This window comes from Balaenoptera acutorostrata, chromosome 11, assembly GCF_949987535.1.
Source record: "Balaenoptera acutorostrata chromosome 11, mBalAcu1.1, whole genome shotgun sequence".
NCBI lineage: Eukaryota > Metazoa > Chordata > Mammalia > Artiodactyla > Balaenopteridae > Balaenoptera > Balaenoptera acutorostrata.
Genome location: NC_080074.1, coordinates 88,414,379 through 88,437,934, shown reverse-complemented (window position 1 = coordinate 88,437,934; position 23,556 = coordinate 88,414,379). Strand labels below are relative to the sequence as shown.

Below are 23,556 nucleotides of genomic sequence, written 5' to 3'. Positions count from 1 at the left end.
TATATATCGTTGTATCGGTTGCCAATATTTTGATTAGGATTTTTGCAACTATGAGAGATAGTGGTCTGTAATTTTCCTTCCTTGTAATGTCCTTGACAAGTTTTGGTATCAAGTTGGGATCTGTTTCTTTTTTGTCTGTTTTTGGAAGAGTTGTTTCTAGTAATATATGTCTATACTGTAATAAAGTTTACTTCTTTATTGATAATTAGTATCTTTTTTCCTTGATGATTTTGCTTGAAAGTTATCAACTTTATCTTCAAAGAACAGTTTTTTTGTTGTTGTTTGTTTGTTTTTTTTTTTTGGCTGTGCCACTGTGGCTTGTGGGATCTTAGTTTCCCCACCAGGGATCGAACCCGCACCCCCGCATTGGAAGCGCAGAGTTTTAACCACTGGACTGCCAGGGAAGCCCTGAAGAACAGTTTTTGACTGTTGAGTTTTTCTGTTTTATTGATAACTTTGCCCTTTTGTTTTCTTCCTAATTCTTTTTTTTAATCGAAGGTTAATTGGCTATTTTTCTAACTTCTTGAGCTAGAAGCTTAGATCACTAATTTTCTGCCTTTTTTATTTTTAATATTTTTATTTACATGTCCCTGTAAGCACCCACAGGCTTTAATATGACTTTATTATCGTTCAGTTTAGAATGCTTTCTAATGCTTTCTAGTTATTGTAGTTTTTTCTTCATCCAGTGGATTATTTAGATGTGCATTGCTTCACTTCAAATAAGTGGGAGAATATTAAGTTATTTTTTCTTTATTGTGGTAAAAAAAACAACCTAAAATTTACTATCTTAACCATTTTATTTGAGGTGTCTATACATGTATGTGTGGTGTGTTATTGATGTCTAGTTCATATTCAATGTAGCTTGAGAAGATACTCTGAATGATTTTAATCCTTTGATATTTATTGAGGCTTGCTTTATAATCAAGCCTATAGTCAATTTTGGTAATGTTTTATATATACTTGAAAAAGATGCATATTCTCTTGTTGGGTACAGTGTTCTGTGTATGTCAGTTAAGTTGGATTTTTAATTCTATTGCTTAGCTCTCTTGTATATGTTATGATTTTTCCCTGTTTTTAAAAAATCAGCTCTTAGAGATATGCTCAAGTTTCAGACAATTATCGTGGAATTTGTTTAGTATGTCAGTTTTTGCTATATGTATTTTGAAGTTATGTTATTGCATGCACTCAATTTAGAATTCTTGTATGTTCTTGGGGGCTCAATCCTTTCATAATTATAAAACATCCCTTTTTATCTCTTGGAATGTATCATTAGGATCTATTTTGTCTGATATGGTGTAGCTACATCAGCTTTCTTTTACGTGTCTCTTGTAAAAAGTAGCATATAGTTTTCTTTTTCGTACTTAGTTTTTTAATTGGATTATTTAGTTCTTTCACATTTAATGTAACTACTTATATGGTTGAGTTTTTCACTGTACTATCATACTTTTTTTTCCTCTTTGACTCATCTTTTATATTCCTGTTTTTCACCTTTATTTTTTCTTCTTTCCGTGTGTTCCAAATCTCAGAGGAACTCACAGTAAATATGGAGTGGCAAATATAATACATTACAGTACTTTTTTTTTTTTTTTTTTTTTTTTGGCCGTGCTGTGTGACACGTGGGATCTTAGTTTCCCAACCAGGGATCGAACCCATGCCCCCTGCATTAGGACTGTGGAGTCTTAACCACTGGACTGCCAGGGAGGTCCCTACAGTGCATTTTAGTAATGCTATATATAGGGCACTAGCAAGCACTGAGAAGTATTTATGTCTTATCTGAGTTTAGGAATTGTCTCCTGGAGGATATAACTCCTGTGTTGGAATTTTGAAGGAAGTTAGAAGTTAGTGAGGTCAAGAAAAAGAAGGGTGAATTTGTCAGGTAGATCACTAGATAACTTGGGAGGTATTGTGGAACTTGTACGCCCTAAGGAACTTAAACTTTATCCTCTAAACAGTGTGGAGTCAGTTGAAGATTGCCAGTCACATGTTCATGTTTGTATTTTAGATGGATTATTTTGGTGGCAGTTTGTGAGTGAATTTTTTTGGAAGGTGGGAAGGTGGTTAAACTGGCATAAGAGAGACCAATGAGGTTATTAAAATACTGCAAATAGGAGATTGACAAGGGGATGGAGAAACAGGAGTGGATTTAAGAATTACCTAGGAAGAAAACATTTTGTGTGGGGGTGGAGAGGGAGGGGTCAAGGTGACTCTGAAATATGCCTGAGTGAATGGAAGATTAAAATGAATTGGTACCATTAAATGATTTATCTCTGGTTTTAAGCAGTTTTATTATGAGGTGCCTTGGTGTAGTTTTCTTCATGTTTCTTTGGCTTGGGCTTGTTTAGCTTCTTGGCTCTTGAGTTGATAGGTTTTCATCAAATTTGGAAAACTTTTGACTGTCATTTCTTTAAAAATGTTTCTGTTCTCTTTTTTTCCTTTCTTTGAGGACTCAAATTTTAAATGTAATCTCTCAGCTAATGGATGCTCTTCTCTCTCTCTCTTTGATAATTCTTTTTTTTCCTCTGTATTTTGTTTTGCATAGTTTCTATTCCTATGTCTTCAAGTTTGCGAAATTGTTTTTTCCACTACCTAACCTAGTGTTAAATCCCATCTAAGTGTGTTTTCCCTTCAGACATCTTGAGAAGTTTGATTTGGGTCTCTTTTATATCTTCAATGACTCTGCTTAATTTTTTGTTGTAAGAATACAACACACTTTTTTTTTGAAATACAGTTTTAACATCTGCTAATTCTAACATCTGTGTCAGTTCTGGTTGGTTTCAATTAATTGACCCCCCTCTCACCCCCCATTGTGGGTTGTATTTTTCTGCCCTTTTTGCATGCCTGATAATCTTTTTCTTTTTGTCCGCCTCACCCAGCTTGTGAGATCTTAGTTCCCCAACCAGGGATTGAAACTGCGCCCTTGGCAGTGAGAGCGCAGAGTCCTAACCGCTGGACTGCCAGGGATTTCCCCATGCTGAATAATCTTTAATTGAATATTAGACATTGTGAATTTTACCTTGTTAGGCAGTCGATAGTTTTTGTAGTTCTTTGGTAATAGTTTTAATCTTTGGGTCTTGCTTTCAAGATTTGCTAGGTGGTACCAGTGCAGCAGCATAGAGTCTAGGGCTAATCTATAACATAGCTGTTGTCTTAATTATTAACTTTTATGATCTCATCATGAATTATTTTGCTGTCTTGTGTTCAAATTTAAATATCTAGTTATCTACATATTTGATACGAGCTTAGTTTGTGTCAGGAACTGTTTTAAGTGCTTTTGTGTATATTAAGTAATTAATTTTCATAAAAACCTATAAAGCAGATTCTAATGTGCTGATATTAAACATGAGATGAATGAAGCACATACAGGTAAGTGACTTGCCTAAAGTCACTCAGCTAGAATTTACAGTCAAGCAGTCTTGCTTTGTAGCTCATCCTCTGAACTGGTACTATCTTAAATACTTGACAAACAGTGCGGGATAAACCCTGTGAAAAGGAGCTCCATGAGATTTGTAGTAGTTTTGTCCCCCCTCCGTTGAGGTGGAATTTTATATTTCTAGTATATATCTAGTATAGTACACATACCTAGCATATACCTAGTATATTTTTAAATGTGTGTTTCAGAAGGCTGAAGCACCTTGAATTAATTGTTGGTTTATATATGAGGTGGGAACCATCCAAGAGCAAAAAGCATTATCCATACATCTTTAAAGTCAGAAATCTCCAAGAGATCATTAGGATAAGCCAAAGAAATTGGGTTTATTACTCCTTCCTTAAGGAAGACTCATTCCATGGGGAATGGTTGGTCTCTGAGTATGTGGGTGTTAGAAAGGACTTCGTATAAGATTTGAATTTGGGAGAGGGTTCAAGGAAGCAAGGCTTTCCTCTGGATTTGGGTGTTGTCAGGAAGGAAGTGGGGCAAGTCTATGACTGTGTGGGTATCTTACCTAGAGGACTGGAGGAACGAAGCAGGACCAAAGCTGTTCCTGGAAAAGGAACGGCAGTCCCTCACATTAGCCAGAATAGGGGAGTGTTTGGTCATTTTTGTGGTTTGGAAAAAATGCATAGTTTTGTCTTTGTTCAGACATGATTACAGAGTGACTTTGTTTTTGTCTTGATGCATTATGGTCACAGAGTGGCCTCATCTGATATTGCTGTTCTATGAAATTGCTTATGTTCGACAGAATCTCCAGGCCTTGCTGTACGTGCCAGGTCAGTTACTAGCCCCTTTCGTTTTTCTCACTATTTTAATTTTTTCACATGTAAACTAGATTGATTACAGGAAAAAAAAAAAAAGTGAGAAAACATATATAAGCCAAACGAGAAAAGTTTAAACTACTTAGAAATAAGAAAACAGGAGACAAGATTTAAACTACCTAATATTTTATTGGACATCTTTGCAGATATTTTTATCCTTATTTATACATAAACTACTTTTGTAAATGAAGTTATTCATATATTTATTTTTTTGCTCCAGGGGTTTATTGTGACTATCATTTCATTGCAAATATGTGGCTGTTTTGTGCAACAGTATGTTAGGGTTAGTGTCATTGGAGTTGTGACTCTATGTTATACTTATAAACGTCTATATAGTATTCAATAATCTTATCCAGTAATGTTATCCATTTCTAGCCTTTTTAAGTGCATATGTCTTTATACGTATGTTTCTGCATGTACACATAAATGTTCAAAATAGCATGCACAATTAAGGAAATTTATTATTATAGGCAAGAGTGAAAGAATGAATTTGTTATAAGCTAGATCAAGAAGACAAGCTAGTGTTTAAGTATTAAGTCCTTACTATTTGTTAGGAGGATGTAGAAAACAGATTTCACTCCTGGCTTTTGAGGAGTGTAGAATGTCTTTCATTACAAGCATTTCAGAATGTTTCTCAAACTTTACTACAATAATTGAAATACTTCATCTCTACATGACATCTGGAGGAGTTACAAAATAATATGTGTGAGTTGTTATGGCATTTTAATAGGAAACAACATGCTTTCAACCTAGATTTTAATAAAATGATGATTGGAGTTTAGTTTAAGGGCATATGCTTCTTGTCAGTGTCTCCCTACATACCATCTTTTTGAAATCTAGGTGGAAAGCAAAGTTTGTATGTCTCTGCATATCCAAAAAACATAGATATTCAAAATAAATCTTTTCACATTAGCTCATAAAATTTATCTGCATTAGGTGAATAAGGATACATAAATACTTTGTTTCAAATTTCAGCTTAAGATCTAAAGCCTTTTCAGATGTCATTTATCATTACAACAATCTTATCAAAACAGAAACGTTTACCTTCTTTCTCAGGCATTAGTTAAATGTGTATACATTTAAAACTTATTCTTTGTCCATTATTCCTGTTCTTTCCCAGTTGTCTTTGGAAAAATGTCCTTAACGCTTACTTTCACTTTTAACTTTTATCCCTTTATTCCACTGAGAGCCTCCAAAAGCTCTGAGTTATAATTGGGTAAGTAGAAAGTTAGTTTTAGTGTCAAATTAGTGTAGAGGAAAATGAAAGCTGCAATTTTGAATAGACTTAGAGAACTAATATTGTTTATCATCTTTTTACTTTTTAATATACCATTGTACTCAAATCTTAAAAAGGACTTTAAGCACTTAAAACTCTTGAAGAGTCCCCAAACTCCCTTTTAGAAAATACCTGAGAAATCTATCTTCCTCTAATTAAGGTTGTGCTTCTTTTTTTTTTTAGCTGTAGCATTCAAGTTTAAATTATTATAACCCGAATACTTAAAACAATTTTTAATGCATATTATGTTAAGTAATCTTTGGAAATAACATTTAAAGTTGAGTTTTCTATAAATTGGAAATTTACCATAATATAAATTATGGTGTATTATATTTGTATATTTAAACTTATGAACATTATTAAAAACTTTTATATCATATGCTAGCAAGAGAGCCACTTTCCCTGTCTTCAGAGACTTTCCAATCTATTAGATATAGGAGAGAGAGAATGTGTGTATTGTATAACACAACATAGTAAACAGTGGTATTCCGTTTTGTTTAAATCTAGAATTAAAATTATAGACATGTTAGGCAAAATTGTATTCAAAAGTTACATTAAGTAGATATTTTCTTTCAATTAGTATTTAATGATTTTCAAGTTATCTCCTATTCCTTCCTTAAAAGTAAATAATTGTTTTTCCCCCATTTTTTCTTTTTTTTTGGGCAGCTTTTCACAGATGGAATCACAAACAAACTTATTGGCTGTTATGTGGGTAATACAATGGAGGACGTAGTCCTGGTGCGAATTTATGGCAATAAGACTGAGTTGTTAGTCGATCGAGATGAGGAAGTGAAGAGTTTCCGAGTGTTGCAGGCTCATGGCTGCGCACCACAACTCTACTGTACCTTCAATAATGGACTGTGCTATGAATTTATACAGGGAGAAGCATTGGATCCAAAGCATGTCTGCAACCCTGCCATTTTCAGGTACATTTCTTTTCCTAAATAATTTGTCCTTTTGAAAAATAAGAGTATTAAGTGCACAAGGAAATGTTTTTTAAAACTGCCTTTTCTTTCTTTAGGCAACTATTTGGTTAATTTAGAAACTTTCTTTTGTTCGGGTTTTGTTTTATTTTTGCTAAAGAAAAAACATTCCTTTTTTCTGAATTCTCATAGTTAACTCTTTGCAAAAGAAAGGACTGTGAGAGGTTTTGGATTAGCCTGTCGCAGAAGGTCAAGGCTTCTCAATTTTTTTAAGTAGTGCTTGAATCAAAGCATTACACATTTCTTATTACTAAGTTTCGTTACCCAGCTGCTCATTGTTTCAGAGTTCTTGCTTACTATGAGTCTTAATTCTGTTAGCACGTCTTTGTTACTCTTTAAACTTAAAAATTATTTAATTCAAAGTATTATGTTTTCTGTAAGAATAATGTCTTGCATATGCTCGATCATTTTTCTAAAATTGCTAAAATTTTCTTTTGGGCTTGATTTGAAAACAGCAAGTTCATTGATAGTTTAAATCAAAAGTTCTCAAACATTTCGGTCTCAAGACCCTTTTACAACTCTTAAAAGGTTATTGAGGACCCAAAGAACTTTTGTTTATGTGAATTATATTTATCAGTGTTTACTATGTTAGAAATTAGAACAAAGTTTTTAGAATGAAAGATTATCAAGCGCACGTTCTTTTAGCTGTCGGTCAACATGATGACATCATCACACCACTTCATGTAGCTTCTCAAAACTGTACTGTGCACTTGTTAGAAAATGAGAGTGAAAAAGGTAAATAATACTTTATGAAAATAGTTTTAACCTCACAAACTTCCTGAAAGGGTCTTGAGCCATAGATCAAAGTCCACAGTATTCTCTTGCTTTGGCTTCTTCAGACGTAGCTACTTGCCTCTATTATGATTATAATAGAGAGTATCTACTTTGAATATAAAAGGCATTGGAATATATTTATGTTTAATGTAGTCTAGGGGAGGAAAAATGGTTCAGTCAGCTGCTCTACTAGTAATTTACAGTCTGTGACAGACAATAACCTTGGGGAAAAAATAAGCTAAATAGTATACACAGAGGAACAGAAAAGATTTTCAAAAAAAGTACAAATAATTTACTGTGGTATAGTTGGGAAATAAGGCAGTGTTTAACTGAAGTAACATTTGAATTGGACTTTAAAGGATGAGGCAGAGCATGGAGGAGTCTGAGGGAGACGATAGGTAAAGACGAATAGCATCAGGCTAATGCTTAACTAGTAATTCAACTTATGGAAGTTTATCATGATCATTTTTTTTGGCTGTGTTGGGTCTTCGTTTCTGTGCGAGGGCTTTCTCTAGTTGTGGCAGGCGGGGGCCACTCTTCATCGCGGTGCGCAGGCCTTTCACTGTTGCGGCCTCTCCTGTTGCAGAGCACAGGCTCCAGACGCGCAGGCTCAGTAGTTGTGGCTCACGGGCCCAGTTGCTCCGCAGCATGTGGGATCTTCCCAGACCAGGGCTCGAACCCGTGTCCCCTGCATTGGCAGGCAGACTCTCAACCACTGCGTCACCAGGGAAGCCCAATGATCTTTTTTATTTGAACTTTTGTGTAGCAATCAAGTATTGCAGAGACCTTTAAATTTTTTTATTTTAATTCAAATTAAGGTGTTTAGGAATTTTCTCATGAAGTATTTCTCTAAAACTTGCCTCTTGCTGGGAATACTGGCTGAAGTATAATTAAAGCCACTCAGCAACAGACATAATGGGAGAAATGCAATTTAAAATGAATTATTGCTCACTTATCAAGAAGCATAACTAAAAAACACCAACTTCCAGTGCTGAGGGTATTGTAGTGGAACTGGTACACTGTGAGTTGCAAGTAAAATTGGTAACGTTCTCTTTCAGAAATCAATGGGGCATTATATAGTAAGTCATAAAAGAAAGGCATATGCTTGATTGCGTCATAACAACTCATATTTAGATATAACTAAGGTACATCAGCACAAATAAGTGTTATGTTACTATTGAATATTGTCTAAAACATGCAAGATGTCTGATGCAGGACTAAGGGAAAAAAATCAGCTTACTAGTTGAACTGTGGCTACAATCAGGAAATAATTTGCTTATGTGAAAACTCAAAGGGAGTTTGTAAAAAAGAAATAAATTCTGTTGGGATGGTAGGATTAGGGATTTTTTTTTTTCCAGTTTCAAAAAAATGCCTGTTATTATAATTTTTTTAAAAGCTTCCAAGAGAGGAGCAATTAGTGAGGATTAGTGGGTGTTTGAGGAGATTCTCTGCAGCCTTGAGATTTTCAAACATTTGGCTTTATTGAGTATGGAATTTAAAGTAGCATTTGCCTTGATGTTAGTGCAGTAAAACCTTATCTTATTAAGACTAGGAAGAAGAAGGACCACTCTATGATAGGGAAAATCAGAAATCTTAATTTTTTATTACCTAGTTTTTTCTCTGTTGTATATAAAATTTACTAATAGAAAACAATTGAATTGCTCTAATCAAGTCTTTTTAAGAACTGTATTCTTTCTTATGACCATTTATTTTATTATTTTTATTTTTATTTTTTAAAATTTTTATTTATTTATTTATGGCTGTGTTGGGTCTTCGTTTCTGTGTGAGGGCTTTCTCTAGTTGTGGCAAGCAGGGGCCACTCTTCATCGCGGTGCGTGGGCCTCTCACTATCGCGGCCTCTCTTGTTGCGGAGCACAGGCTCCAGACGCGCAGGCTCAGTAGTTGTGGCTCATGGGCCCAGTTGCTCCGCAGCATGTGGGATCTTCCCAGACCAGGGCTTGAACTCGTGTCCCCTGCATTGGCAGGCAGACTCTCAACCACTGCGCCACCAGGGAAGCCCTCTTATGACCATTTAAATAATTTAGTTAACATTTTTTATTTTTAATTGTGATAAAATACACATAACAAAATTTACCATCTTAATCATTTTTTAAGTATACAGTTCCATAGTGTTAAGTACATTCACATTGTTGTGCAACCAATCTCCACAGTTCTTTTCGTCTTGCAAAACTAAAATTTTATATCCATTAAACAACTTCCCATTCTCCCCTACCCCCAGCCTTGGCAACCATCTTACTTTCTGTCTGCATGAATTTGACTGCTCTAGGTACCTTATGTAAGTGGAATCGTACTTTTTTGTCTTTTTGTGACTGGCTTATTTCACTTAGCATAATGTCTTCAGGGTTCATCCACGTTGTAGCGTGTGTCAGAATTTCCTTCCTTTTTAAGGCTGAGTAATATTCCATTGTATATGTAGGCCATGTTTTGTTTACTCATTAATCCATGGATGGACATTTGGGTTACTTCTGTTGATACTTTTTCACTATTGTGAATAATGCTGTTATGAACATGGGTGTGCAAATATCTTTTTGAGACCCTGTTTTCAGTTCTTTTGGGTATATAATCAGAAGTGGAATTGCTGGATCATATGGTCATTCTATTTTTAATATTTTTAGGAACTGCCTTACTGTTTCCCATAGTGGCTGCACCAATTTACATTCTCACCAACAATGCACAAGGGTTCCAGTTTCTCCAAGTCCTTGCCAACACTTATTATTTTGTTTTTTTGATAGTAGCCATCCTAATTGCAAGGAGGTGGTGTCTCATTGTGGGTTTGATTTCTATTTCCCTAATGATTAGTCACATTTAGCATCTTTTCTTATGCTTCTTGACCATTTGTGTATCTTCTTGGGGGAAATGTCAATTCAAGTCCTCTTCCAATTTTCTAATGGGAATTTTTTGTTGTTGTCTAGATGTAAGAGTACTTTATGTATTCTGGATATTAACTCCTTATCACATATATGACTTACAAATACTTAATTCCATGGGTTGCCTTTTCACTCTGTTGATTTTGTCTGTTGATGCACAGTTCTAAATTTTGATGTGTGTAGTCCAGTTTATGTTTTTTCTTTTATTGTCTGTGCTATTGGTGTCATATCCAAGAAATTGTTACCAAGTTCTGTGTCATGAAGCTTTTCTCCTATGTTTTCTTCTAAGGGTTTTATAGTTTTAGCTCTTACATTTAGATTTTTGATCCACTTTGAGTTAATTTTTATGTATGATTTAAGGAAAGGATTAAGGAACGTCTTTCTTTTACATGTGGATATCCTGTTTTTCCAGCACCAGCTGTTGAAAAGACTGTCCTTTGTCATTGAATGGTTTTGGCATCCTTATTGAAAATCATTTGATCATAAATTGGAGGGTTTATTTTGGAGCTGTCTATTCCATTGGTCTGTATGTCTGAGGCTATGCCAGTGCCACTCTGTTTTGATAACTGTAGCTTTTGTAATAAGTTTTGAAATCAGGAAGTGTGAGACCTCCAACTTTATTCTTTTTTCTCCAGCTTGTTTTAGCTATCTGGGTTTCCTTAAAATTACATTTGAATTTTAGGGTGGAGTTTTTTCTGTTTATGCAAAAAATGCTATTGGGATTTTGATAGGGATTGTATTGAATTTAAAGATCACTTTGGGTAGTATTGACACCTTAGCAATGTTAAGTCTTCCAGTCCACAAACATGGGATGTCTTTCCATTTATTTCTGTATTTCATTGTTTTCAGCAACATTTTGTAGTTTTAAGTATAGAAATCTTTTACCTCATTGGTTAAGTTTATTTCTAAGTATTTTATTCTTTTTGTTGCTATTGTAAATGGAATTGTTTTCTTAATTTCCTTTTTGGATTGTTCATTGATGATGTAGAACTGCAGTGTATTTTATGTGTTGGTTTTGTGTTCTGCAACTTTGGTGAATTCATTTACTAGTAAAAACCATAAATTTTCCTAACAAAGCCATCCTTCACAAATTGCGTATTTTGTTCAACACCAATTTACCAAAAAGTTTAGATGAATATGGAACTTGTAAGTAGGACTTACTTAATTTTTAAAATCTCTTAGCAAAGCCTAGTTTTTAAGTATGTAGCTGCTATGCTTACAATTGAACTATACTTATTTCCACGAGGATATTTGTATAATAGATTTTCTTCCTTTCCTTGTTAATTTTGCTACAGAAAAGATACACTGGTAGTTCTGAGACCTGTAAAAATTGACTTGAATCCTAGATTTTGCAAAAAAGGCTTATACAAGATGTGTCTTGTTAAAGAACAGGCAGTATTTCAAATGGATGGTCATTTTGTTTTTCTATAGCTAGGCATTAATTTTGGCACAGTTCTTATTATATGAGATTTTTAAAAATCCAGGATAAATTTTAATCCACCAGAGAAAAACTCTAATAGTGGTAGAATCTTATGGTAAGTTTCTAAATGTATCCTGAGTCTGTTGCCAAGATGATGATTCTTATTCATCAAATATCTGTTAAGTACCTCCTCTTAGTGCTGAATGCTAGGATAGAAGAATAAGGCATGGTCTTTGCCCCTTGTATGATAACTTAGTGATAGTATTTATCAGTAGTATTGATAAAGCAATCTCAACTATACTATTATTATTTGCTACTATTTTTTAAAATTATATAGGAAAATGCTACAAAATATTTTAAACACTATTCTGAATATATTTTTACCTATTATGTAAGCATGATGTTATCATTTAACATTAACTTTGTCCCTTATATAATCGAATTCTATTTTAACAGTGCGCCTGTAGATAAGGTAAATATATCTATAATTTACTTTAGAAGATATTAATCATTAGCTCTTAAGTTTTGTTATAGTTTTTTTGCAAATACTAATTTTGCTATTGTATGGTGGTTGTTAATATTTTAGTTTGTTTTCCATTTGAGTAGGTATATATCACGTTATGCAGAAATGTTTTTAAAATTGCATATAAAATAATTTTTATAATTTCACTTGTAATTTCAGAAATTTGTTCAAAGGGGAAAATATTTGATAATTTTGATAAAAATCAAAATCAAATTTGGAAAATTTGCCTTTCACTCCATAGTTTATATATATTTAACATTTCTATTATACCTAGTAGGAAATTGGTATGAAATGGGAAGTTAGTCTACAGGATCTTTGTATATGAATATGAATGTGAAATTCCTGTTGTCATTGTTGAACTTAAATCTCTAAATTGAGTAAATGTTTATGTAAATTTTTTTCTGGTATTCAGGGGCATATCATGTTAGATTTGAAGGAGAGCTTTAAGATTATGCCAGTAATTTGATTTTCCTTGTAAGAAATCTGAGACTCAGAGAAATGAAATGATTTGCTTCAGTTTAGACTTAAAATACAAGGGCAAAGTCAGAAGAAAACCCAACTAATTCTGTGCAGTGTTACTGCAGTATATTACAGTGGAAAGGCCTTGGCCTTTGCATCACATCATCAGTTCAAATCCTGGCTCAGCTCCAGTTAGCCACCTTTCTGCCAGAAAAGTGAAGACAATCAAAATTAGTAGGTGCTTTTTCTTGTAGCAGCTATTCATGTTCAACAGATTCCATTAACGTGTAAGAACCCCTTGGAGTTGTGGCCGTTTTGAAGTATTTGCCTTAGAATTGTCATTCCAGTCACTCCTAGCTAAATAACTTATATTTGGACAACTTCTGAGACTACATTTTGTGTTTTGCAAATCAGGGTCTCATACAAACTCTGGGGTAAAACTATAAAAAATAGACATTATTATTTATTTTTAAAACAGCAAATAAAATTTTTTGGTGTTAAATACCTGTTCTAATATGTGACCCTTCTTCTGAATCACTGGTCTCATTTGTTGAGTAAACATTTCTAGGTCATAATGTTCTGTTGATATAGATTGCCCCTTGAGTTTTATGTAACATGGATTACCTTTCTTCAGGCCTTTTGTCCCAATTCCCCTCCTTGAAATTTTAAAACCAGTTTTTACTGGCTTCAAATATATATGTGTCACACACACACATACATCTATGTATGTATATGTGTGTTTGCATGTATATATGTGTATATTTGTACTCTCCTTTGTTTTGATTTTATTATCACTTGGTTTTTTCATGAAGGTTCCTGATGCTTAAAGTAGTACAAGTTCATTTGGGCCTAGCTTTTTATGCAAATACTGTATGAGAGATTGATATAAAAATAGATTTTTTTCCTATATTCTTGTAGAGTATATGGTCTTGGGGAAGATCATTTAAGCAATAATTATTTAATTTATATAAAAATGTTTATTTGGTAATTTGAGAGGTATGGACCAAAACACACATACCTAAAAAGATTTTAATATTTTGGTAATGCATTAGGATTCTTTTTTCCCCAAAAAATAAGATTTATTCTTCACATGGTTGCATGCTCAGTTATATTTTATTCTCAAATCAGCCAAATTTTCCATTTTAGACAAGAATGCAGTGCCTTAAAGGCGAAAGATATTCTCAGATATGATATCTATGTCTCTCCTTTCACATAACTTCAGCATCCATAGAATCCTAACTTAATCATCAAAATAAAGGCCGAAAGCAAATTTTACTCACTTACAGTGAAACCTCATCATACTTATTTTCCAGAGTAGAAAACAAGGAGAAAATATTGAATGCATCAGACACTGCACTTGGCAGCAGTTTTAGGCTGAGGAGCTTGCTGAATGTGAGTTACATGTAAACTTTAAGCTTCAGAATAACAATATAAGCAGGTTTCTCTTTAAAAATTTAGGTGGGTTAAAGAACAGCATTACAAATATTTTATCACTTATTTTAAATTCAGTAATAAAATCCAGTGGTACTCTGAAGACAAGAGAAACTCACCAATTTCTGTACCTGAGTACATGAGAGAATCAGTAGGGTAACAGCTAATTCAGTTACAGCTTTGGGTATCAAAGATTTGCAAGGTCTATGTCCTATAGACCTCTTTTCATTGCATCAAGTACTGTCAGACCAATAACAGTTTTCTGCTCCTTAACAGGCATTGAGCATTTTCCCCTACTGTGAAATGTTTTTCAGATCATCAAACATCAAACGAGATGTGGTCAGCTGAATTACAGTCATCCAAACTGAAAGATGAAGAATATTAGTCAATCTATTGGTTCTTTAATGCTGTGTTCTTTCAAACAAAACATCAAATATTTCTTGTAGTAGAACTGAAACTCACTTGCAGTAATGCCTAAACACTTCTGAGATGCATTAGGACTTATTGAGAATAATAATTTGAAAATTCAAACTGACTCAAAGAAGGAGGAATTTGTTGATTCATATATCTGAGACTACTAAATTCAAGCATGGGTGGATCCAGGGGCTCTAATAGTGCCATTGGGAATATCACTGTCTGTTTTGTTGTGAGTTACCTTTTTTTTTCTGGCAGACTTTTCTAAGGAGTGACAATTATGATTCTTAGCAGTTACAGGCTTATCTAATCAATTTGCAGTGTGGGGAGTGTGTCCCTTCTTTTCTGATCGCCTCAACCAAAGTCAGTAGCTTCAACCAAAGTCTTGGGATCAAATCATTTTGGCCTAGTTTGGGTAATATGCCCTGAACCGATCATTCTGGCCTGAAGGATGGAATGCTCTGGGCAAGTCTGTGTCATCTCTTCACTCCTAAAGTTAGTGGTGCCGGTGGGATAGGGAGTTAGGATTGAGATGAGCTCTGAGTGAACCACGTGAAAAAGTGAGGGGGATGGAAGTTTCTCCAAAGGAAAGTCAGGACTCTTATTAAGAACTAGATAGATGAGAATATTCACTGTAGTATAAAAATATAATAAAACTGTGTTATTTAATCACAGATTGGTGAAGGATTACTACAATGCTAGATTCCCTGTGTACTTAGTTAAGTGGTTTTTGTGTATTAGTCATCTGGGAAGCTTTTAAAATATCTTGATGCCCTGGCTGCACCCCAAACCAATTAATTTCTCGGGGTAATACCCAGGCCTCTGTATTTTTTCTTTCTTTTTTTTTTTTTTTAAGTTTCCAAAGATTGATTTTAGTACATAGCCAAGCTCATGTTTGTTCAGAGAACTTGTTAACACAGTTATAGGAATTAACTCACTGAACCTATTTATCTGCCCACTTACCTTTTTACTTTAGTCCCTTTTGCCCTTTAACCTCAGTGACTTCAAAAGCAGAATTGGAGCATTATATCAGTGCCTCTCAAATTATACAGTGAATTAGGATCACCTGGAAATCTTGTTTAAAATGCAGTGCTGGGGCCTACCCATAGAGATTATGATTCAGTAGATCCGAGGTGGAACCTTAGAAATTCCTAGGTGGTGCTATGTTGTAGGTCCTAGGATTGTACTTTGAGGAACGTTACATTAGATTGTTAGTATCTTGAAAATTTGCCAGTTTTAAGTTCTTTTATTTGTAGATTATTGTTAAGTCATGTTTCTACCTACTATTCTATGGACTATATGGTAATTTAGTTCTTATTTCTATTTGGTATGCTTATTCCTCCATTAGCATTTGCTGTACTAGGTTCTGCAGATACAAAGATGGTGTGGACACAAATATACTACACAGCTTCAAACTATTTTGTTGTTATATCAGTATTGATTCTACATCATAAAATCCTAACGTTTGTTCAGAGTATTTGTTGTTAACAACACACTTACAGAAATTAACTCATAGAACCTATTTATCTAACCATTTATCTTTTTACTTTAGTCCCTTTTGCCCTTTAACTTCAGTGACTTCAAAAGCTCAAAATTAAAATGACTCAGTGTAATTTAAATGCATCAGTGATTAATATCTAATATGTGCCTTGAAATCATTTATAGTTGTGTATTGTTCTGCTGGTCGCAAACATTGTATAATCAAAATAGGCTGCCTATATCCAGACACTCAGTCCCTTTTGGACACAGTATTTAATTACTGTATTAATTTTAGGTGTTTCTTCCTACTTATGCTTTAAACATTTGTTTGCCTCTCCTTGTGAGAGTTGACTTGTCGTATTAGTTTGAATCTTATATACGGTAAAAATAAATCATGTTATAAGATAAAGGCACCTTAGTTATTTTAGTTTACCTATGAGTAGATATGAACTGTATGGTGCTTAACACTTTCTTTTTTATGCTGTTTTGTTTTTAAACAGGCTTATAGCACGTCAGCTTGCTAAAATCCATGCTATTCATGCACACAATGGCTGGATTCCCAAATCTAACCTATGGCTAAAGATGGGAAAATATTTCTCTCTCATTCCCACAGGATTTGCAGATGAAGACATTAATAAAAGGTAAAATTACTTTTACATTTTAAATTATGTTTTACATTGCTTTGCTCATATATAGGGTTTCAAAGATAACTGTAAGGTTTCTGTGTATAAAATCTGGTTTGGTTTATCTCTTTGCATTTAAGTAAAATAAGCATTAATTCATTTGGCTCTCAGAAGGCACTACAGAAATCTCCTTCCCTTCCCACAGCTGACTCAAAAAAAAAAAAAAAGAAGAAAAATAATCATCCCCTCTAAAAGTGGGGAAGTGGTGAGCCAAGAAACAAATATGGAATGTTTATTTGGCAGTAAACATAATATAAAGATTACTATGAATGGGTGTATTTTTCGTAGTGTGAGTTGACAATAGAGACCTTTTTAAAAAAATTCCTTCTGTCCAAAGGAAGGCTGTTTTGAAGGGGCCTAGAGATCTATACTGGGACAGTATAGTAATATTGGAGTGTGAAAAAGTTTGGGTTTTAGTTTACTGTGACTATTTAAGTCTCATGAGGTTGAAAATTCATTTACTGGAGTCTCAGCTTTTGTAGGACTTCAGGTTCAGAGTGACTAAGGTATTTCATTTCCTATATAGAAAAATGTGTAAATCAGTATTGAGAATCCAAAGTGTATAAATATGGTTTTTTTTCCAGTTTTATTGAGATATAATTGACATACAGCACTGTGTAAGTTTGTGTACAGCATAATGATTTGACTTATATGCATTATGAAGTGATTACTGCAGTAAGTTTAGTGAACATCCATCATAAATAAAGACGTAGAAAAAATTATTTTTCCTTGTGATGAGAACCCTTAGGATTTACTCTCTTAACAACTTTCATGTACAACGTGCAGCAGGGTTAAGGGGGCTAGTGCTGGCCTTCTGGTGGGCAGAACTGGGTCTGGGGGGCAGGTTGTGGGACCAGAGGTCCCGGATGTAGTGTCGGCCTGCTGATGGAAAGGGCCCAGATCCCAGAGGGTCCTGGGCCTAGTGCTGGTCTGCTGCTGGGTGGAGCCAGGTCCCAGCGTTTCTGGCTGCAGGGCCCTGGGGTTCCCCAGAGTTGGTATTAGACCCCCAGTGGGCAGAGCTGGTTCCTGGCACAGCTGGCTTTGGTGTCCAGCATGTCCTGGAAGTTGGTGTCAGCTTGCTGGTGGGTGGGGCAAGATCCCTGGATGCTGCCTGAGGGGCCCAAGGGGTCCTAAAACTTGGCCTGCCAGGGCGGGCCTGGGTCCTGGTGCCAGTAAGCTAGAGGGAGGATTCCAAAATAGCACTTACCAGGGCGAGTGTCCTCCTGGTAGAATGAGCTCCCCCAAATGGCTGCGGCCAGTGTCTCTTAGTCAAGGGTGGGCTCCATTTGCCTCCTGCCTCTCCAGGAGGCTCTTGAAGATCAACGAGTGGGTCTGACTCAGGCTCCTTTCAAATTACTGCTTCTGACCTGGATGCCAGAGTGTGTGAGATTTTGTATATGCCCTTTAAGAGTGGAGTCTCTGTTTCCCACAGCCCTCTGGTTCTCCTGAAAGTGTGCCCTTAAAAAGCCAAATGTCTTCCCAGTGCAGGAGTCCCCAGGCTAGGGATCCTGCTGTGGGGCTTGTCCTCTCTCCTGTGGAGAACCTCTGCAATTGTAATTATCCTCCCGTTTGTGGGTCGCCCACCCAGGGGTATGGGTCTTGACTGTGCTGCGTCTCTGCCCCTTCTGCTCGTCTTCTTGTGGCTTCTTCTTTTTTTTTTTTATTTTTTATTTTTTATTTTTGGCTGTGTTGGGTCTTCGTTTCTGTGCGAGGGCTTTCTCTAGTTGCGGCGAGCTAGTTGCGGCGAGCGGGGGCCACTCTTCATCGCGGTGCCCGGGCCTCTCACTATCGCGGCCTCTCTTGTCGCGGAGCACAGGCTCCAGACGCGCAGGCTCAGTAGCTGTGGCTCACGGGCCCAGCTGCTCCGCAGCATGTGGGATCTTCCCAGACCAGGGCTCGAACCCGTGTCCCCTGCATTGGCAGGCGGATTCTCAACCACTGTGCCACCAGGGAAGCCCGTGGCTTCTTCTTTATACCTTTAAAGAATCTTTTGTGCCAGTCTTCTGGTCTTTCTCATCCCGAGTAAGTAGCTCTGTAGGTAGTTGTAATTTTGATGCGCCAGTGGGAGCAGGTGAGCTCAGAGTCCTCCTCCTCCTCCTCCTCCTCCTCCTCCTCCTCCTCCTCCTCCTCCTCCTCCTCCACCACCATCTCAGCCGCTCTGGACAAACACCCAGAGCACAGTCCTGCTGGGACCTTCTGAAATACTCGGGGGCACGGGCCTCAGAAACTACACCAAACGTGTTTTTACATAGTGTGATTAATACTAGTACCAAAATTGGACATTCTATTTTGTCTTTATACCTAAAGCGTACATGAAGATTTCAGCTTTTGTATTCAGGAAGTCTTTGTTTTAAGAACAATGGAGGTAAGCAGGACCTGTGGATTTTTTTTTCTAGTTTCTTTTAATTTTTTATAATTCATTAGTGAAAAATAGCTATATTCTTTTGAGCTTGATTATTTCAAAGATTAGTTTGACTCACTCTGTGTGTGCTTTATTTACATGTAGTTTGTCAAACTTTGAATGGATAGGGATATTATACCCCTTTAACTGAGATAGGCAGACACCTGGAAGTTTGTCCGGTGTACTGGACTTCAGAAAGTGATAACGTAAAAAACAAAAAAAAAATTCTCTTTTGAAATAGCTATTTTATTGAAAGATTTTGGGAAAAATCACTTTAAAATAAGTAGATGGCAGTGGTGCAGAGTTGAGAGGCAGTATGGTGCTGTATGGATTAAGAGTACAAGACTGGAGCCAGACAGCCTGGGATCAAATCTCAGTTCTGCTGTGTAACCTTGGACAGATTACCTATTTCTTCTTCCATAAAACAGAAATAACAAAGGTAGTATATTTACCTTTTAGGGGTTCTGTGAGGATTAATTGAGTTGGTATATACAAATTTCTTAGAACCGTGCTTGGCCATATAAGTGCTAAATAAATGTTAGCTGCTATTTTAAAAATTATTATTATTATTATTATTCAGAAAAGGTTACTTCAAATGCTTGAGGTTAGTGATACTTGGGTAAAGCTGGAGAGGCAGTGTGGTAAATAATGAAAGAACCTTGCCCCAACAGAAAATATACAACTAAAACATTAAAAACAGTTAAAATATTAAAAATATGTTTCATATTTTCTTCCATTCCTTTTTGTCTGTATATGATTGTAATTATGTTAATAATCCTTTGAATCCTATTATTTCCATAGGCAAATTCATTAAAGTAAACTCAGTGATACAGAATCCTTTTTGTGTTATAAAATGGAAATGTAAGGGGTAATTTGAGAGATGATACAGAGAAAGAATGAAGAGAACTTATTTTGTAAGCCTGATGGTGCTATTGAGGAATTAGTAGTAGCACCCTATTTTTGTTCTATTGTATTTTTATCAAATTATTACAAATACAGCACAATAAATAGTACAGAAAAGAGTGTAGGATAAAAAGCCATGATCACTAATCCTTCTTGCCGTACCAACTCTCACCCTTCCCAGCCTGACTACTGAGGCAGTTCTCTGTAAAGATGAGTATTCTATGATGTGGTTACCATATGATAGTATCATAATTTTATATGATTAATGATTGTATGATTATCATAAAATAATGAGTTGATTTATCAATAGTAGATAATATCTATTGACTTTCAAATGTGACTTTAGCTGATTTGTACTATATTCACCCTTCCAAGCTTGAAATAGATGTTTTAGTTCTTTAATGGACTATCTTTGTAATTTTAAATAATATACTTAAACTTCTTTTTATTAAACTCTTTGTGTCTTGGTTTCCCCCATCTATAAAATGGAGATAAATATAAGACATTTAGAATAGTGTTAGTAATTGTTAGCTGTTAGATATATATATTATTCCCTCATCCCATTTTGTACTGATACATTTTTTACTTTTCTGCCCTGCATTTTAACTGTTGCTCTGTTTCTTTTTATTCATGTTTAAGTTCTTTTTAATAGTTTTTCTTTATTCTAATCTTTAGAATAATTTGCTTGTTTTAATTCAGAAGTCTGTGCATTTAAATGGAAAGAACTTATTAAAAATAGATTTTCTTTGGTATGTATAGAAATATAGAATTACTGTGTCATGCACCAGGAAGTAACATAGTGCTGCAGGTCATTTATATTTCAAAAACAAACAAAACTCAGAGAAAAAGAGATCAGATCTGTGGTTACCAGAGGTGGGGTATGGGGAAGGGGGAATTGGATGAAAGTAGGCAAAAGGTTCAAACTTCTAGTTACAAAATAAATAAGTACTTAGGGATGTAATATAAAACATGATAAATTAACACTGCTGTACATTATATATGAAAGTTTTTAAGAGAGTAAATCATGAGTTCTCATTACAAGAAAAAAATAGTTTTTTTCTTTTTATTTTGTATCTTTGTGAGATGATGGCGGCTCATTAACCTTATTATAGTAATCATTCCATGATGTATGTAAGTCAAATCATGCTGTACACCTTAAACTTACACAATGCTGTGTGTGTCAATTATATCTTAATAAAACTAGAAGGAAAAAAATAAGTTCTATATGACCAAAAAGAAAAGAAAAGAAAAGAAGATTTTATTCCTTAATGAAACTTTAAAAAATGTTGCCATTAATATAAATAAGATATAACTTTTTTTTTAAAAAACTGAAAGGTTCCTAAGTGATATCCCAAGCTCTCAGATTCTTCAGGAAGAAATGACTTGGATGAAGAAGATTCTTTCTAACCTGGGCTCACCTGTTGTGCTTTGCCATAATGATCTGTTGTGTAAGAATATAATCTACAATGAGAAACAAGGTAGGTGTTTGACTTTAGCAGTGAGTAAAGTTTTTTTCTTCATGTTCTTAACAATCCTTTGATCTTTGTGTCAATAAATTTAATTCATATGCAAGGGTTAAAAACATGTGTGCAGTCTTCAACATTTTCTTTTGGTTACAAAGTCACAGTAACTGTGCTAAATTAGGAATATATATTCTCTGCATAGTTGTATAAAATATGTTTCTTAGAATTGGTTTATTAGAAACAGTTTTTGGTTTTTCTGTTAGAGTTTTAAATGAAAAATGATAAAATTACTTTGTTTATGAATTTAATTGTAAATATTTGGTAGTTCATGGTTTGAAAATGCACCTGCTTGTAATGGGGGTTATTGAAAAACCAGCTGACATTGCACTGTTTTATAAATATAGAAATTTTTTGAGTGTCGGGGGGGGACAGCAGTATTAGAAGCAAATATGTCTCCAGGTTTCCCATTACCTGTTTATTATACTGATTTGTTAGATATTTTGATGCTAAGGAGAGAGCCACAGATGGAGGAAATTTTATTTGTAGTTACTGAAATTTTATCTACTAAAGTAATAATCAAGACACTTTAGTAAATTGTTTTTAACATTTTTTGAGATGGTCAGTGAACTTTTTGGTGAATTGTTTTTTGGGATTGTTCCTATCTTGCTGTATTCAAATTCTCTATGTTTTTATAGTTAAGAAACACTTGGTTGTATTATATTATTGGATAAAGTGGTTTGAGGTTTGGTTGCTAAAACGGTAGGTGCCCTTCAATACTACATTGACATTTTTAAAACGCAATTTTGGTTGAAAGATTAGTATTAATTCAAAAAGTCTGTTTGAAACTTTGAAGCTATTGCATTTTGTAGGAAACCAGTTTTGAAGATAGGTATCATAGTTGGAAGATTATTTTGAATTAAAAGTGTGCTGTTGTGAAGATATTGAAGCCAATGAATTCTGATTAAGTGGTCATATTATGTTAAATACTGTTTATGACCATTCTTATCAGATTGTAAGCTGAGACTGTTCTAATGCAAAAGCTTTTAATATTTGTAACTGACTTTAATTTGAAGAAAACTAACCAGAGAACACTGTCAAGGGTGGTAGACTGAAGCACATATTTTCAAAAACATACTTAAGTACCTTTTATATTTGATACTTTAATCTGATTAGAGATTCTATTTTTAAAAAATTTTCTGAGCTAACATCTTTATTTTGAATGTCTTGAAGTCTGTGTGGAATCGTTTTTTGAAAACTTCAGGTGTACCCCAAAACATTAAGTACTTGACAGTGCCCTTTAATTTATTATTATCCATTTATTATATACAGTTGTCATAGTATATATGTACTACATTATATACTAGTAACCAAATCTCAATGCCATTTGTGAGACTAGAGTATTAGTTATGCATTAAAGCGATGTATATTAGCTTTTAAGTTCAGTGCAAGATCTAATAACACATTATTTTATATAATGGAATTTCAAGTGAGGGTCTTCATCTTACATTTGAAGTGGACACTCAGCTTTATTTTTAACTGCAAGTTAATCAAGAGAATCTGTTATTTCCTTTGGAATATAATTTTAACTTTTCATATTTTTATTTTATAAGTTTCTTTTGAATATTCATTTCACTGAACAAACTTGTTTATAATCTAAAACATAAGGGACCAAAAAAATCAGATTACTATGTCTTAGGTAAAAAAATTAATTTTTGCTTTTTTATTTAACCAGTTGCCTATCTAAACTACTGATTGGTGATATGAAAAGTTCTCATATTTTCAAATAAAATAGTTATGCTTCCGTCTGGCTTTAAGAGTTCAAGGTTGTCATTGTTTACTTTACCACAAGTTACCTAAATCATACTTTTGTGTCTTAATTTTTCTTCCCTACACAGAAGAATAAAACTCACAGTTCAACAAGTATAAATATGTTGATAGAGTTTTTAGAGTTTGCCCTTCTTCATAGAAGTCTGTTATGTACCATTTGTTTCTTCTTGTCTTTGTGGTTATGTTTGTATGTTAGTTGTGGTGATATTCTGTTCTTTTTTTCTTACCAATGGCTTTATACTGTCCGTTAGGAAGGCTACTTTGGACTTTGTGGCATCCATCAAAAAAATCAATTCCTATGTGATTAGTTGCTACATAAGCATTAAGAAAACATGGTTGGAATGTTGTTCAGGTAAAATCTGAAACTCATGACCATGTGGC

At 34.6% G+C, this 23,556-nt stretch overlaps 1 protein-coding gene across 1 annotated transcript in view; it reads left to right on the top strand.

The window, feature by feature from the left end:
• ETNK1 (ethanolamine kinase 1) overlaps positions 1-23,556 on the top strand; it is a 69,370-nt gene that overhangs the window by 21,069 nt on the left and 24,745 nt on the right. The window contains exons 2-4 of the mRNA XM_007194839.3: positions 6,194-6,453; positions 16,399-16,539; positions 21,221-21,363. Of these exons, the coding sequence (XP_007194901.2) occupies positions 6,194-6,453; positions 16,399-16,539; positions 21,221-21,363 (544 nt within the window). The remainder of the gene's footprint in view (positions 1-6,193; positions 6,454-16,398; positions 16,540-21,220; positions 21,364-23,556) is intronic.